The sequence below is a fragment of the Syngnathoides biaculeatus genome, chromosome 19 (genome assembly GCF_019802595.1).
Source record: "Syngnathoides biaculeatus isolate LvHL_M chromosome 19, ASM1980259v1, whole genome shotgun sequence".
NCBI lineage: Eukaryota > Metazoa > Chordata > Actinopteri > Syngnathiformes > Syngnathidae > Syngnathoides > Syngnathoides biaculeatus.
This window is the reverse complement of record NC_084658.1, coordinates 3,504,407-3,522,804: the sequence shown is the minus strand read 5'-3', so window position 1 is coordinate 3,522,804 and position 18,398 is coordinate 3,504,407. Positions and strand designations below refer to the sequence as shown.

Here is an 18,398-nt window from a genome sequence, read left to right as displayed (position 1 = left end):
CTGCACGGTCTGCTGAGTGGTTTTCCTCCAGCAGCCAGCGGGAGCTTCGCTATACTGCGCTCCAGGGATGAGCTCTCGTTCTCGGGCTGTCGTTCTCCCAACATCCGTGACAGGCACCAGGGGGAGAAGGAGGCAATACCATGTGACATTTGGTGCACAATAACTGCAGAACAAAGAGTCACTTCTTTTCATGGAAAATACTTCATACGGGTCTTCATTTGTAGATTTTTGTCTTTTTCTTATTTTTTGAAATATATTTTGTTGAAATTGAAATTTGATGTAATAATTATTCTTCGATCATTTTTAGTTCATCTCAAACTAAACTAAAAACGGGAATATATGTAATCACGCACCCATTTACAGTATATGCACATTTTATATTTATATGTTTGCAGCTTTGAGTATAGAAACTTGCAAGTGCCTTGTCTCAAGCAAAAATACGAAAGAAGGCAAAAAGGTGTGTGAACGGCGGTTTCAAATCCACGTCAAAAAAGATACTGAGTAAACAGTATTACTGAGTCAGCCATGAGAGTTACATATATGTACATTTTCACTTAATTTATTATATTACTTTAATCCTAAACAATAATATTCACATAAATAAAAATAACCTGTCTAAACCTATAAGCAACGGAGAAATCCCACCAAGCCAGTATCCGCACAACGTGCTCGGTTGCATGATCTAAACTCGATGGGGCACCCGGAAACTAAAGCACCGCCTCCCCCTCCTCATACTTTCTGTATTCGTGAAAATTTGTGCGCTTCTTATGATATACATTATATTAATCCCGCAAATCATACACAATCTGTGCGTGCAGGAGCGAGCCCCAAGCACACACGCACGTATGCGCGCACCACCCGCACGTTATGATCCAAAAAGAGCACGAACTAATACCTGAAGAGACACACACCACTAAGGTGACACTTGTCGATGTTTGGTATTGTTTTAAGTTCGGGAAAACACTGTGGGAAAACACTGTAGGCTATATTATGTCATAGCCCTATATCATAAATTTGAGTAATTGACAAATGTCTATAATTCCGCTTTCATTTTAGATAACATCACATACAACGTATTATTAAGAATAAAGAGCGACGGTGGGAAATTCAAATTGTGCTTTAAGAGCAAATATGACTGAGTGTAAATTATTTTGACTGATTTAGTGTCACGTCTGGTCCTTTGATCACTATGTAGTGAGAGCATTTCCAGTGGTGAATTCAGCTGTATAGAAGGAAGGAACGCGGACGTGTAACCTACTGCAAAAAACGTAGTCTTAGAGACACATTGTGAGGAGCACGAATGTCCACTCTTGAGTGCTTGTGGATGGCGCCCATCACGAACGCCTCTGCGTGGCGACAGGCAACTCACGTGTTTTGGAGCCTAACAAAAGACGGAAAATCAAGCCGGGATATGAAGAGGAATATCGCGTCAGACTGAGGCCCGCAAGGAGGCGAGAGACGCACAACGTTGTGGTGCCCACTTCCGGCTTCAACTGCTTGACTACGACAGCGCGCGTGTTTGGACGCGCACGTGCGTACGTGTGCGCGTATATATATATGTCTGTGTGTGTGTGTGTGTGTGTGTGTGTGTGTGTGTGTGTGCGAGGTGGGCGCTCGCGATGATACTGAATGAGCACGTGCGCGCAGTTTGCGCCTGTGTGAAAATCATAACCATGTATATGTCCGTGTTCATAATCGTGATATTTCAACTGTGTAAAAGCTTATCTATGAATTCAACTAATACAGTGTCACTGCATTTTTATTTTTGAAGAAAACTGTGCCTAAGAAACAAACCTGACTAAACTTTTTTCCGGCCTGTCCACATTCCACGCATAGATTTACAATGAACATATTTTATATACGACAAATGTCTCATTTTTTTCCATAAGAAATAAACAGTGCCATGCTCTCTTATTTTAGGACTTTATGACGAGGTTTGAGTCCATACAAACTCCTCGTAGTTCATTTTGTTGAACACACTGACACAGACAATCCCCGTGGGGGATTTTGGTCCTTACAAACACTCCTTTCTAAATTAACACTGCAGATTGATATTTATTTTAAATGAATGCAGAAAATATTATAGATTGTAGTATGCTTTGAGCAATAGGGAAGGAAGAAGAAATGCCAACACAAGTATTCAGGACATTGTAGAGAAGAAAAGCAACTCAGATATATCGTCATAGTTTTAATATGAAGGGAAGACACAGGGAAAGTATTGTGATCCAGTCGTGCAACATATACTATAAAATCATGTACAATACAATATAAAAAACATATAATGTAAAAATATAATTTTACTCAATTTCTCTCTTCTCTCTCTCCCTCCATATATATATATATATATATATATATATATATATATATATATATATATATATATATAAAATCCTCTTTCAATTGTATGTGGGTGTGTTGGTGGGTGGGACTGGAAAAATCATTTTTATTGCATCACCTGTCAAGGGGATCCAATGGGTGTTGAGTCCAGGAGCATTAATTGATGAAGGTGTTTCCCGACTGGCGCACCTCCCCTCTGCTGTCATTTAATTTGTGCTGCCACAATAGCAACTGCATTTTAGCTGCTTTTTCTCGCTCTCTCCGTTTCTCCCTCCCCTTCACGCAGCTTTCGCTCTCTTCCTGCCCCCCCCCCCCTTCTCCACTCGCTGTTTTTTCCTCTGGCTGAGGCAGTTGTGCACACCTTCAACTCACTCTGCTGCCGACCAGAGGGAAGTGGAGTCGGGGGAGGCAGGTAGTAGCAGCAGCCCGCCTCGGCGGATGCATCCGTGTCCTTCCCCCACCATGACGGACTGTTTGTGCGCCGCGGACGGAGGCGGCTCATTCAACCTGACAGTCGACATGTCAAACTTAGTCGTGGAGATATGAGCAGGATGCCTTGATTAGCCATAACCGGGATTAAAGCATTTGGAGTTGATCCAGAAAACATGGGCGACCTGGAGTGTGGCTTTGAGGAAATGCAAGGCGTTAGGTTGGGCTACCTGCTCATCCAAGGCAAGCAGATGTTTGCTTTATCTCAAGTCTTCACCGAGCTGCTCAAGAACATTCCACGCACCACCGTGCACAAGCGCATGGACCACCTGAAGGTGAAGAAACACCACTGTGACCTGGAGGAGCTGCGCAAGCTCAAAGCAATCAACTCCATCGCTTTCCACGCAGCCAAGTGCACGCTTATATCGCGGGAGGATGTGGAGGCTCTTTATTTTTCCTGCAAAACGGAGCGAGTGTTGAAGTCCGGCAACAACAAAAGGAAAGACAGGTCGTGTCCCGCCGGGGACGGCCTTGCGTCGGCGGGCGTCCTACGTGCGGACGCCGAGCTTTGGCAGGAAAAAGTTTGGTTTAGTTTGCACGGCGTGCAAGACAAAGCGGCACGGGGGAGGAAAAATCTCTGCGCCTCCAAACTACCTCACTTTTATCAGACAACCCGCGGACGAGATTACCATTCGGCCACAAAGTCCACTCACAGACACTTGAAAAACTATGAAACGGTAAAGTTGCAAGGGAACCGGGCGACTCTGAGCTACAGGCATTCGTTTTTCCGGAGCGCTCCCGAAGCTGCGCTCCAGGCCGCCATGGCTGCTCATTCCAGGCTATCTCGCGCAGCCGGCGACCTTCATCACAAAAGGAAGAGGAGGCGCGAAGGGGGCGGCGGCAAGTACGGTGTAAGACACCACTGGAGGAGCAGACACCACCAGCACGTTCCGCCGGTGCTACTCGTACAACCCAAATCCCCCTTTACGCACCGCAGCGCTCTTGGTGCCTTCCAGCTGAGCCCGGATTTCTACCTTCACCCTCATCACCTCGAGGCGAGCTTCCCGGAGAGCAGCGATACCGAGTCCAGTACCTACTCGGACCGCGCCTACCCCGACTCGGATTTCGGTTCCAGCAGCAGCTCTGACGAAGAAGAGGAAGATGAAGATGACACTCAGTCTGAGAGCACAGAGCTCAGCTCGGATGTGGAGGAAGAGGAAGAAAGCTCTTCTCATTCAGACTCCAGCTCTGTTTCCAGTCGGATTTCGGTTCAGAGCATCCGGTTTAGGCGGGCTCGGGTGGGGACCCTCGCCAAAACTCTTAACCCTATGAAGGCGCCTCTGGTTCTGCAGCCCACTTTTCACTACAACCACCAGCAGCAGCTGCAGCAACAGCAGCGCAACAGCTCAACGCAGAGCCATGTCGCCAAATCTCAGAAAGAGCAAAGTGAACATGATGAATGTGAAATTCGGAGAAAGTCGGGATCCCAATTCCTCTCGGTTATTTTCACGGAGAACAAATCCGAAAATGAAGGACCAAACATTGACCCAGGGGTTGAGCGCGTCCGTTTTGAGCCGCAAATGAGGAAGACCCTTTATGAATTACCCAGGTCATTACACTGTCCCATCAACCATCAGTGTGGTCGGGACAAAGACGTAAAACGCACCGGACAAAGACTCCCCACTCCGCCCAAGAAAATAAAGACCGAGACCGAGGAGCTTTCCGTGACGGCATCTCCACGTTCCGAGAACCACTGCAATGTCTCCGTGACGCCGCATCTTGCTCTCCACGAAGTCAAATTAAAATTGGAAGACTGTTGCGGTGAATATGAATGTCAGAGCCAGGCCGATGCGGTCCAATTCCAGAAGCCACCGATCAACGCTGACAAATATTCCAGTAACTCAGACGTAAAAGGGGAAGCGAAATCCACTGGGAATACCCCCGATGTCCCCCCCGCACCCCCCGTCAGCTCACACGGATATAAAAGCACCCGGGACCGAGTGGAAGAGAGAGAGACCAAGAGCAAAAAGTCCAAAGCTTCGGAGCAGGGGAGGAGATCCAGGCTTTCCAGGGCGCAAGCAAAACAAGCCAGGGTCACCAGGGCTGCCTCCTCCTCCTCTTCCTCCTCCTCAACCTCCTCTCCATCCTCCTCTTCCTCCTCTCACCCCTGCGTGGAAGGCTCCGCGGAGAATTTACCTAGCCGACGGAAACGCAGCAGTACCACTACTTCTACGTGCAGCGCCAAAATGCCTTTCAGTCTCATGGCAAGCTTCCCATTTTTGCCCTCGCTGGTGGTCGGCAGCGACGGGGATCTATGCCCCGCTTACTCCCTGAACTCTCTGAGGGATCCCGGGCCTCCCCCTTCGTCTCACCCAGTGTGGCGTTGGCAGCCAGGCGGACACATTCTCCCTCCCCCACACGCTCACACAACCGGGAAATTGAGCAGCGCTTAAAAAGAGAGAAAACAAAAAGAAAGCAAAAAAGAAAAAACAGACTTCATCTCAAAACCTGTGAGCTTTTCTTATATTCCCCTCCTATACATTTCTTGTAACTTTATTCAAGGTATAAGAAAAGAAGAAAACAACATGGGTAGGAAATTGAAGTTTCAAATCCGCCCACTGTGAGGCCCATCTATGTGGATTTAAAGTTAAAAAAAATTCTACCAGCTCGAAGGTGTACTGACTTGACTTTTCAAAAATGTTTTTTTTTTTCCCCGATTCTTTTTCTGGACTCGATGGATTGTACTATAGTGTGCCAGGGTATCTCTGGCTGGTTGGTGCTTCATTTGAAAGACGTTGAAAATAGAATTAGGCGGCATTTCTTTTGACGAGGATGTAGCCAACTCTTTTCATCAAGATTTGGTGAATTTAAAAGTAAACATCAGGGTATTCCATTATGTGCCATTCAAAAAAAAAAAAAAAGTAGGCCTATTTTTTTCCTTCACAATCGGTGCTGGCACAACGCCCCACAAACTTCCCAAGCGTTCACTTTTAGAAAGTTATTAAAGTGGTTTTTGTAAAGTCTGTCTATCACAGTTAAGCCTTTATTAGATTTGACAGTAATATTCATATAGAATATTCTGGTCTTTGGAGGATTTTTAGTGTCTTTTTGGCATGCCTGTGAACTGTTTGTCTTGTTTTAATTTCTGTGAATGATACCCCGAAGCACTGAGACACATCACAAGCCTTATGTATATAGAGACAATCAAAAATAGTATAAAAAATAACCTGATAAAAAGGCCGAGATTTATTACTTGACGGACTCCGGTTATATTTCAATGGAAACAAACACGCGATGGCTCGATCGCCAGGACTCCACGATGTTTACAACAATAAAATTGGAAGATATAAGGTGGTGTATACTTTAGTCTCAGTGTAAAGGGCCACCCACAAACAAAGCGGACAAAGCACAAGAAAGCAAAAAGCACTTTGTTACTGTTTGGGGTCCTGTTTTAGCCTTGACATGCCTGATCACAATTCGAAAAATACACAAAGGTTGCATTTATGCTTGCTTTTTAAACGGCAACCTTAGTGATTAGATGTGCCCACTACACCATTTGAAATTATTGTACCTTTCAATTCAGGATAAAATCTGATATTAAGGTTTATTTTTGTGAAGCCACTCTTTCATTAATCTGATTCAGGGTTCAGTCAGACGTCGACTATTTCCCCCGAGGGACACCAAAAAATGTAGCTTTATTTATGAAACACGTAAACGTAGCCTATTGAAAATCCATGAATGTATGACTCCAACCTATTATAAGTGTGTAGCTCCAATTTTAGCCGTTAAGGCATCGAAGCACCAGGAAGCACGTGTAAATGACTGCGGTTGCACCTACACGTGTGCTGCGTGTTTTGAGGTATTGTTGTGCAAGGTGTTAGAATTCAGGACAAGCTCCTACGATTTTACAGGGGGGTTTTCCCTCCTGAAAAGAGAGGAGAGAGAGAGAGAGAGAGAGAGAGAGAGAGAGAGAGAGAGAGAGGGGGAGAGGGAGAGAGAGTGTGTGTGAGAGAGAGAAAGAGACAGAAAAGAGAGAGAGAGAGAGAGAGAGAGAGAGGAGAGGGAGAGAGAGAGAGAGAGAGAAAGAAAGAAAAAGAGAGATCCGGTGAGTGGCGAGCGCACAGTTCTCGCCCACCTGGCTGAGAGTAACGTCACCTAAATTTAGCAAAAGGTGGCTCTAATTCAGATGATTGTATTTAAATGGTGATTGTTTCAAAGTGCTTGAAATCAACATGTGGTAAATATAACGCCGCGTGATTAAAGCAGGCAGCACATGTGAATGAAGCCCCCTGCTCCTCATGAGGTAGCAGTGACAAGTCCAACCTTGAGCCCGAATATTTCCAGCCCGTAAACTGGCCATTTGTAAAAGATTTGGCCCCGAGGTGCTACATGAGCAGACCCACGGATAGAAAAAAATCCAGGAAAAGGGTGGTATGGGGGGTTGGGTGCAGGGGTGGGGGGTTTGCCCACAGTCGAGACGGGGGGAGGTGGCGGGTTGCTGTGCTGCAAAAGCAAAGCTTTCAATCTTTAATCCGCATGTCAAAAGCAGAGGCTGCACGGAGGAAGAGGAATAGCCTGCGCCCAAATACACACACACACACACACACCACACACACACACACACACACACACACACCACACACACACACACCACACACACACACACACACACACACACACACGCACACACGCCGCGCACAACATTGTCACGCAAGGCCCACAGTGCACGGCTTCAGTGACGGCGAGGGTGCTGCTGATATGTTGGCTGAGTGACACTGACGCCATCATTGTAAACAACAATGACAATGCACTTCATCCCCGTCATCTTTCTTAGACGTTGACATTTTTGCAAACAATACTTGAGGTCACTTGAGGTTGTTTGAAGTCACTAGTTGTTTGTATGAAACGGAATATTTATTTTGTGAATTTTCAGCGAGTTCTTGTATTCAGACATTTTTTGTGGGGGTCGGGGACTTGTTGTTATTGTTGTATGTATACATTTATATGGGACAACTGCACTCAGAATGGAAACTTGAACAGCAGATTTCTAAAGCACTTTCCTTTTATTTCTTTTTTAATTATTAAACATTCATTAAAGGAAACAAGACTGTTTTATGAAATCACTTATGAGTTGATTTAGTAAGTGGAAACAATGGTGAGAAACCTGTGGCCCACGAGACCATTTGTGCTCCGTCCTGCTACGCAATTCTAAAAACATATAGCCGATCAGCAAAAATGAATCCCAGCTGACTTCCATCAAGAAAAGGGCTACACACTGGATTGGTTGCCAGCAAATCGCAAGGCATATACTGTAGACTAAGATATACTAACATAAATAACTCAAGAGATCACCCATGAGAACTTCTCTTAACAACTAAGAGGTAGTTGCCTAATAAATATTTGTTTGACCGCTGGGTTCCCAGCTCCCTCTTTGCTCTTATTTATGGTACAACATGTTGGCAATATGGCTGCGTGCTCTTTTATAAGAGTTGCTTTCTTCTCCAAAATATGTCATACCTCAAAAATATAAAAAAGCCTAAAAAAACGAACAAACAAATAAAAACAACAGTAATTAGCATATTTTTGCAGTGCTTGTGACAGACCATGAGCGTGTGGAACCCTTTTCGTGTTTCAAAGTCTATAAATTCTGAAAACAATAGTAATATTCGATACTATTATTATACATTATGAGCATTTATGGATTAAGTGTTTTGGGGCGTTGGACCATTGCTTCAAATTGACAATGATCTTTTTCGTTTGAATTGACCTGAAACAGCTCAACATTATGACATGCTGTCATCCTGCATGAAGTTGAATTAGCTGTTTTGGGGGCTCTGGGACAGAAAATTCATCCAATAGAAAGAACTAGCGTGCTGGTTTAGTCTGCACTCTTGCCTCGCTTTCCTGTATACATACATGTGAGGAAGGTCCCAAACATTAAACCAACATTCTGTAGAATTAAGAGATAAGTGGATATGCACACAGAGATATAAAGTTTAGTGGAAACACTTTCATTCTGACTTGCTTTTGCATGCCATGTTTGATGTGGTATTCCATAGATGAATGGAACTTTCTCCGCGGCGTCGGTGTGCTCCATGAAGCCAGAGCTCCCCCGCAGGCATCTTCGGCTGGTCGGCCCCGGCCCTGCTGCAGCCGCAGTACGGCCGCTGGGGCTCACTTGGAGCGACCCCAAGACCAGCAGAGTCAAACGGCTAAATTCCAGTGCGGATTGGAAGCTAGCAGACTGTAACGCCTATAAAACGACAAAGAATTGAGCGAGGAATTATCCGCTCGTAGAGGCTATTGCAGACATATAATAGGCTACGTTTGATTTAAAACGATTTATAGAAAATGCTGACACTTTGCATTGATCTTGGAGACAATTAAACGCATGGGAGGGATAAAAGCTGTCAGACCGGTTTTATGTTTAATGCTTCATCTGTAAAATATGTGCCGTTTAGAATATCTAATCACATAATATAAGGGAGGTTTACGCCTTATTAATAAAAGTGTAGCCTGTTGCAAGCCTGAGGGTCTTTTGTGTAGCGTGTGACGCGCGTTAAAGTGCACACACGACACTCCTGACATGGGCTCCTGCATGCAGCAGGATAGCCTAAACAAAGAAAAAAAAACGCACCCACCCAAGTATACTTTGAATAACAATATACACAACACAATCTTTAATTGCTATGTGTATATTAACTTTCCACTATTTGCAATAACAATTAATTATACCCACTCACCCCTAAATTAAAAAAAAAATCCACAAAAATAAATTTCAAGGTTTTAAATTCATTACAATCAAAATTTATACCACAGCCAAACCAATAAATGCATCCATTTGGATAGGTTTTATAGTTGTCATATTTGATATTTTAACGTTGTCTTGGTAATATTAGTCAACTCTGCAAAAAATACCATGCACTAACTTTAAAAAGTATAATTAAATTTTAATTATAGGTGTATCTAATTCTAAATACTTTTAACACTCATTTTAGAATGAAATTTTTAAAAATTTGAGGACGTTTTTGTCTTTCACGTGACTTTCATAAAAATATTTTCGAGATACATGGATATTGAAATAATGTATTGCATACAGTAACTCTGCATGCTCATTTTTTCATCATAAAAAATAATGACTGAGTTGTGCAATGCCCACGTTTTCTTTAGGTGCTCTTGACTTTAGCACAAGTTATTTTTACGTTTAAATCACAGGCCGATGGAGGTTGGACCAGTGAAGTCAAGAGCGGCGCCTCACCGTTGTTTACCAGCCGTCCTCCTTCACGGACCAGGAGACAGAGGGGACTGCTGGCCGCCTCATGTGTTTGGGATAATAAAAAGAATAAAGTCAAATCAAAAGGAAAATTTAAAGTCATCACTGGATTAGACATTTTCCGAGAAAAATATATGTCAACATGTTTCTGTATTATTGTATGGGTTGAAGCTGCTCATACGCTTCTACTTTGAGAAAAGACTCGTGCTCCCAAAGGTTCATCAGCTTGGGGTTAAAGGGCTGAAAAGAGCCAAGCGGGAGAGACGTGAGGTTTACAGCGGGACGAGTTTGCCCGGCATAGAGGAAGGGGAAAAGCAGCGCGCAGGGCTTCTGCTCTGTCATGGAGCTCAACTGCATTGGTTCAGCTTGTTCTGTGCACTGCACGCAGCCAAAGAGCCACCCAAGACACGCAGCACAAGATGTCCAACCTAGTAGCATTCAAGGAAACCATCAATAACGCCAAGTGTTGCCCGTCTCCTTCACAAGGGTTTGTTCCACGTTTCAACAGCAATGTGTTTAAACGGCGATTGAATTGCTATTCTGTGAGTTCAGTGGCCCGCAGCTCCTGGAGCAGAGCTCGTGAATTATTCATTAGGCTTAACGAGAAGAATTTATACGCCGTTATGAACAACAATCAAATGCATTAAATGTACTTTTCCGTGGATCCATCCCCCCCCCCCAAATCATATACATTGAATTCTAATTTAATCACTAATTTAATCACTCAGTCCAATATAAAGTCAACGAACAGCTAGAGATGCGATTTGGAATCGGATTTTATCTTATTCAAAATGTATGAATAAATGTATTGTAGTTGGTATTTAAAAAAATATGACAATTATTTTGAAAAATAATCCCATGACCCACATTTAGAATTCTAAGGTAAATAAATTAAAATATTTGTTGTTATTTTAAAGAGGTGAAAAATTTAACATGTTGCCCATGATTCATACAGGCAAGTCTAGAAATTGCTCAGACTTATTTATACGACTACTACTACTAGTAGTAATGTTACTACTACTACTACTACTAATAATAATAATTCAAATACCCAATGACTATTTACATATTTACAAATTGAGCAACCCTACCACACTCCTCCTTTGTAAAAATGAAAAAAAAAAAAAAACAAATTCAAACCTATTTTGAAAAGATTTAATTGTAACCCTAATGCAACACTTTTTATGTAAATTGTATGTATAGCACAATTTATTTCAAATGCAATATAAGATATTTCTTGTGCTAATGAAAGATTGTTGATGTTTGTCAAATGTGATGAGTTCCATGGCCTGCAAACAAATATCTCCTTTTGTGAGATGACAGGTCACTTGAGAGCATTAGGCTCTATAGAGGGATTTGAACACGGCCACAAGCGGCGGTGACCTTTCACCCTGCTCATACCAGGGAGTTAGGAACAGGCTGTGGGTGTGGGCAAAAAAAAAAATACATCCTCCAATCAGGCAGGCAATAAAACCTCAGTGTTTCATATATGTTGGACTTTTTGCTTTATGTTCTGGATTAATTTAGAGCGTAGTTCCACGAGCTGAGATGAGGTGAAAATGTTGGACATTTTTTATTTGGTTGTTACTAATCAGTCAGACTCGGTTTTGGTTTTCTCCATCATTTGTAGTCCATGCCAACTCGTCACAAAATGTTGTCAAAATAATCCAAAGAGAAGTAAGATTGTATCAAAAAAGTAGCTTTACAAAAATTAATAGCATCCTAGATGATTTTTGCTCTAACAGCTCTGATGACGGTTTTAAAACACCACAAATTACAACAATGACAATAGTAAATATTGCAAATTTAAAGGTACTTAGAGATGGCCAATAAAAAAATTTGCGTGATTATATTCATCAAAGCAGTATATTTAATCCAGCTGTTGGATGTTGTGATATCGTGCAAGTGGTGTGGCAGGTTAACATTAAGACAATAGATTGCAGATAGTTCAATACGCATTTGTTTTTCTTGAGCTAAAAACAGTATCCAAGAAAACATGACAGTCAGGCCGTATCTCACTGATCATTAATTATCAGCACAGATTTTCTCAGCCCTGTTGCAGTGAGGGCCCCATCTAGAAGTCAGGGCTCCAACATGTGAGACGACATGCATCAATGTATGCAGAAGACCATCCTTTATGTATGTATTTGTTTTCAAATTGGAGTATAGGGAACACATTGTTTGGGGGAGGGGGTGATGGGAGGTGAGGAAGGATTGTGCCAGATAAGGTTCCTGCAAAGAACTTCTTTCACATTCAGGATGTGGACCAAAGGGAAAAGCAGTGGGGAGTCACATTGCAGCCGAAGCTTTATTTAGCTATTTTGGGGGAAGTGGAGGTGTCTTTCACATTTTGTTGAATATTAGATGAATGTTAAAAAAATGTTTGCTGGGCTACATCTTCGGCCAATGTTTAAACAACTGAATGCATCATTACTTTTAAACTTGCTTTGGTTTTCTTTGCTCAGCTGGGTCTTCATTAATAAAGTGATTTGGGCTTGTTTGGAGTGTAATCTGAGAGCACCAGGCCCCTCAGGGGTAAAGGACATTTGAATAAGCATGTTTAATGTCACAGGAGAATCAACACTTACCAATAGGAATGAGCATCTAAAGTATACATTTGAACTAGTTTAAGTGAGATTTTATGAGCAAATGATCTGTTTTGTCATCATCCAATAATAAATGGACATTGCTTGTTTTTATTTGGATTTCATTTTTTATAAAGTCATCTTGAAAAGCCATATGAAATGGATAAAAACTGTGATGGAATGATCGAACACGTGTTTATTACTGCTTTATATAATATGAGTATTTGTGGGCCTCTCGCTGGCTAGGATGGGCTTCAGAAGTTTTTGTGGTTTATTTTTCTTTTTAGAATTGCATCACACATCAAATGCTGTGGTGTTTATGATTCATGGGCCAGAGGTTCCACAGCATCTTTAGACTTTTTGTTTCAACAGATGATTTTAGAACATTTGTAATTGAACTGAATTGGTTGCAGGAAGGTGGAACGGTGAAGCAACTGGTTTGATCGTTGGACTCGCACTTCTGAGGACCGGCCTGTGTAGAGTTTGCGTGTTCTCCCCGTGCCCGCATGGATTTTCTCTGGGAACTCGGGTTTCCTCCCATGTCCCAAAAACATGTATTCATTGGACACTCTAAATTGCCCCGAGGTGTGATTGTGAGTGCGACTGTTGTCTATCTCCATGTGCCCTGGGATTGGCTGGAAACCAGTTCAAGCTGTACCTGCCTCCTGCCCGTTTACAGCTGGAATAGGCTCCAGCACGCCTGAGACCTTTGTGAGGATAAGCGGCTCAGAAAATGGATGGATGGATGGATGCAGGAAATCCCTCAGAGCGAAATTCCCCCATAAATTCTCGAGCACAAGGAGAAAAGGTTTTCTACTATTTTAAGAGATCATCCTACCTGAGTTTTAAAGTTTCTTGGAATGTAGCCTTTATGACGTAAATGGATGAATACTGTGTTTCTCGTGTAGGCAATCAAAAATCACTCCTTTACTCGTTACACGCTGTATTAAACATGGGAACTAATCAAGAACGTCCACACAATGTTAAAGTCAACAGCAATTTAAATCAGTATATTTAAAGTATTTGTATTATTAAGAACACACATCAAATTCCACTGCATTTTCCCGAGGGTGTATGCAGTAGGCCTATACAGTATTTCACTTTTTTGCTCAATTTTCAATGTGCCATCGATCACCTGTGTTTCTACTTCACGTAACAAAGTGAAGATGTATTATCAGTCAGAACTGATTGAAATCGTGAGTTGTGCAACAACTAAATCTCCATCACTCTAAAAAATTAGTGAAATGAATATCTTTACAGAGTCACATTAGTCTAGTCATTGACATCCAGGTAGTTCTGTTTTTATTTTCTAATTTCATCATTTAATTCAACAGGCTTATTCTGTAAACGTCACACATATTTAGAATAAAAAAAAAAACCTTTGGGTGAGGTGAAGTATTCAGCAAACACCCAAAATCCTGTTAGCTCGAGTCAACCTTTGCCGATTATTTGTCTGTTCGCAGTTAGATGAGTTTGCTGCCCTCAAGGGATATCAACTTTATTTTCTAGAATAAAATGAATGGGTGGGTTTTTTCGGGTAGGGTTCCCTCCATTGCAAATACGAAAAGCACGCATTTAAACTGTATTGAAGACGGTAAATTGGGGGCAATTGGGTGGTGACCAGTCCAGGGGGACAGTACAGTGACCCTAAACGATAAGAGCTGGATGGGATTTATATGCGAACGCAATTGGTTTGTTCTATATTTGTGCTTTGATGTAAGAGCAACAGTCTACATGTGAAGTACGCTTTTATTTTGAAAAAAGAAAATCTACTTAATTGTTGAAGTCAGTTCAGTGAGTTGCTATTTAAGGAGACGCGAGGTGTGATCACCACAAATAAAATGTCAATTAAAATACGTGAAAAAAGTCCAATTTAAATTTTAATTTGGTAGTTAAATACAAGCAACACAGACCAGGATGTAAAACCTCGGAACCTCTCACACTCCTGAAATATTTCTCACCCCATTCACGCTTTAGTTAAGAATAAAAAGCTAAATACAAGAACATTTTAATGGACGGCAGTGGTGTGATTTTCCTTGCGTCACCTCGCCGAACCAAAACGCTGAGGCAGCATTTATTTCCACTTTCTCCAGCGCTTTTGAAATATTTCGTTGACACCCTCATTCATCATTTGGAAGACATTCAAACACAACACATGCTCATCTAAAAAGTTAAAGGAAGGCCCGAGGGAGGGGGGTGGGTACTCTACAATGCAATGTAGTTTAGGTGTGTGCGTTTTAAAGGTGTCACCGGTCGATTTTCAAGTGTTTGGATGGAGAAGGGTTGTATAAATTCACCCCACATATTCTAATTTTTTGATATAAAATCTTTTGAAATGACTCGTAAAGAAAGTCTTCATTTGATTTTCCTTCTTCGCTAAGCACTGAAACCTGACCATGTCTTCTTTTTTTTAATGCGGTTAGAAACTGAATGGAACAAATGCGCGATAATCCTGCGTCAGTGTTGGGAGGAACCCTAATTATGGAGACAAAATGAAATTCTATGATTGTTCCTTGTGAAAAATGAAGCTTGCACACGGGCTCGCGTGCGTTTGCTCCTCGGTTCTTGCAGGTCCAGACCAGAAGATGATGCAGTCTCACTGCGTCCTCTGTCGGCCGTCACCAGAAGCGCCCTCGCTCTTAAAGGGGACGTCCAGGAACCCGGAAGAGATTTCTTAAGGTGGACCGGGAGAGTTCCCTGAACCTTAACGACGACCAGCTGTATTTATTTAACTGTGTAGATGACGCAATGGCAACTGACACACGAACCCCCCCCCCAACCTGTTAACTCAAAATATACACAATCGAAGGGCAACGTTTTCAAGTGGTCACGGCGTTTACTTCGTCATCTTTAGCAACAATGAACGATAAGATTTTGGTAAGAGAACTGGATCTCTTTGTCGAATCCTTAATTCAATCCCACAATTTGTACTTTAACTATTTTAAGATAATATTCACAATAATAGAGTGTTACCCGCGTATGTTTGCGTGTATTTCCATATATGTTTGATGCTATGAAAATAAAAGTGACAGAAGTGACAGCTGTTAAATGTATACTATTTTGAGTATATGTATATGTAAAACCGTTTACACACACACACACACAACACACACACACACACACAACACACACACACACACACACCACACACACACACACACACACACACACACACACACACACACACACACACACACACACACACACAATTAAATACTGATGTAGCCCACACACATGGATATACTTAAGTATCAAATGTACTGTTAAACAATAAAAAATGGAAAACAATCAGTATCAAGTGAAGAGTTGTAAGGTGCTAGTCAAAACTAGAGTAACAATAAAATGTTATTGCCTAGATGTATATTATATTCAAGTGGAGTAGAGAAACGCATTCTTCTCTTCTTCACACTTGTACTGCTCCTCAACTGCATACAGTCCTATAAAGGTCCAGGCACTTGCATGCACCTCCTTTTTTCCTCACTTGGCCATCCTTCCTTCCTTCCATCCTTCCTGTGAGTGTCACTGCCACAGACCAGTTTGTCTCTCTTTCGCTCATACCATGGCCGATTTTACCTGCTCTCTAATTCTCTGCTTGTCTGCATCAGCAGCCCTCCTTGGGGACCCTTTGTGGTGTTTCTTCAGGTGCGTCGAGGCCAAGAGCCTGCTTGACCCGTTATCTTGTCGTGGCCTGTGCCGAGATGAAGGGTGAGTGAATAAGATTAAAAGGTTGAACATTATTTTTTTATGCTCTAAAAGGAAGCAAAGAAACAAGTAATTAGTTATGGAGCTTTTCTGCTGTTCTGTCTCACTGGAAATGGGGAAAAAAAAGCTTCAAGAAGAATTAAAAATGTTTTTGTGCAGTCATTATAAATTGGCAGTCAAGACGAGACAGTCATTTCAAGATTCAATTTTCATATCACATGGACCATAAATTTTCCTTAAGGAGGCTCAATGTTTTAAGGTTGCATTTGTGTAATTCATTTTGTGTGTGTATGTGTGTCAGATTCAATGTTTCAGTATTAACTTCAAAGAAGTGTTGCTGTGGAAATCAGTTGCAAGGCTTGAGGGTGAAAGCGTGCATCAACACTTGTCCTAATGAAGGCTCACAGGAGGTCAGAGGAGGACATGGAGGAGAAAGGTGGGGATTATTTTCACTTTCCTTTCTGTTTAGCTTCTATTTCTTTACCAGTATTTCTACGTTTTACTTCTTTGGATGATCACTTTTAAGAGTGGGAAATTTGGCACTTCACAGGACTGAAGGACTATTTTTGCGCCACATGAACGTGTCAATTCCACAGGAGAAGTTGCATGGTGGGAATGATTTTGTTCTGGAAGTTTGCGGGAAATTGGTGGGATCCATTGACCAGGTCACAGGTGAGAGACTTAAAAAAAACACTTGAGTGAAAAGAAAGATAGCTTCATTGTTTTTTTTTTTTTTTTTTTTTTAAGGCATTTTGTTTCACTGGACATAACAAAAATCATGTGGATAGTGTCATGCTAGAGAGACAATATTTCTCAATAAAATAAAGATTTGATATATTTTTAAAATACAATATAACACCTAGGGAACAAAAGACCTGAAAAAACAATGAGAATTTTTCATGGAGCATGTAGGATTTATTCAGCAGTCTACAACAGTTACAGTATGTTGTGCATTTTATTGTAATTTAAAGCTGTATTTTTTTTTTGTGTGCCTTGATAAACATTTGTAATTTTGTTTAGGAATCCTGTGAAAATAATGCCCAACCTTGTACAATGAAAATCTTGTAAAAGTTGTTGCTTTTGGCCCCTAAAAAACACGTCATGTTGACATGTTAAAAATGCTTAATATTAAGCAGGATTGTCTAACAAAAATTAAAATACATTAAAATAAAAATAAAAAAATGCACAAACTAAATGGTACAAATTTATCTGATGCAGCAAATTATCAGTTTTTTTTTCAGTAAATGCGTATATTACTGGGACAAACTCAAAGTCACAAAAACAAGAATTCCCAACAATATAAGTGGAAAGGATCTGACAATTGCATATCATATTCTATATTACATACAATGCATTGCTTTTACTTTTAAGGCTGATTTGTGTGTGTGTGTGTGTGTGTGTGTGATTTTAAATACATTTATTTACATACAGCATTTTATACACAAGGAACTATGTGCTTGACATCACTTAAAAGGATTGGAATACAAAGAAATAAAAGATTTAAAATGGGGAAAAACTCAAAATGACAGCGAAATATATATATTAAAAATGAAAAATAAAAGCAGTTAAAAACAGCATACAGTGCAAGAAATATATTTCAAAGTGGAAACACTCTAAAAAGCATGGGGAAAAAAAGAGTTTAACATGGATTTTAAAAAAATTCACACTTTGGACTGACGACACGACCTCTGTTGGTAACTTATTCCATTTGTGTGCAGTGTAATAGCTAAATGCTGCCTCACCATGTTTGCCTTCAACTGTCGATCTCAGAGCTCTACTGTTTTTGTTTAAGGGATTCTGAGACTGGGTGGACCCTCTTACATCACTGTAACCCAAAGCGGGAGCGCGCAGGCTGCCTCTGTAGGGGATCCCATCACATTGCAGGCACATGTGGCTGATAGGCCAGTACCACAGTTGTGCTGGTTGTTTCATCACCGGGAGCTGGACAAGGAGGTGGGGGTCGAGAGGAATTGTGAGGGCCTGAATGGCACCCTGGTATGTGAACATACACTTTTCACTTAAAGCGGTGAAACATGTGGATGTTTTTCTTTGTTTGCTTATTTAGTTTCTCA

General features: G+C 41.5%; 2 protein-coding genes across 12 annotated transcripts in view; both read left to right on the top strand.

Annotated features, from left to right (window-relative positions):
• The first annotated feature begins 2,714 nt into the window (after window positions 1-2,714).
• On the top strand, window positions 2,715-8,902 carry skida1 (SKI/DACH domain containing 1). The gene is made up of 2 exons (XM_061805313.1): window positions 2,715-5,276; window positions 8,826-8,902. The coding sequence occupies exon 1, from the start codon at window positions 2,943-2,945 to the stop codon at window positions 5,217-5,219; it is 2,277 nt and encodes a 758-aa protein (XP_061661297.1). The 5' UTR covers window positions 2,715-2,942; the 3' UTR covers window positions 5,220-5,276; window positions 8,826-8,902.
• A 6,446-nt stretch (window positions 8,903-15,348) lies between these two features.
• LOC133492445 (polycystin-1-like protein 1) overlaps window positions 15,349-18,398 on the top strand; it is a 72,587-nt gene continuing 69,537 nt past the window's right edge. For 8 of the 11 annotated variants that reach the window (XR_009792631.1, XM_061804627.1, XM_061804624.1 and 5 more), the window contains exons 1-5: window positions 15,349-15,501; window positions 16,233-16,329; window positions 16,628-16,762; window positions 16,877-16,998; window positions 18,119-18,321. Coding sequence is in view for 8 of the 11 variants with exons in the window: in XM_061804627.1 (XP_061660611.1) it covers window positions 16,902-16,998; window positions 18,119-18,321 (300 nt within the window). In the remaining 3 variants the exon portion in view is untranslated. Of the gene's footprint in view, window positions 15,502-16,229; window positions 16,330-16,627; window positions 16,763-16,876; window positions 16,999-18,118; window positions 18,322-18,398 lie in introns of those variants that run through there. The other 3 variants (XM_061804622.1, XM_061804629.1, XM_061804630.1) reach the window with 3 other exon arrangements.

What these genes read in the sequence shown, in the direction of transcription:
- skida1 (XM_061805313.1), top strand. Translation starts at nt 2,943, where the DNA reads ATGGGCGACCTGGAGTGTGGCTTTGAGGAAATGCAAGGCGTTAGGTTG.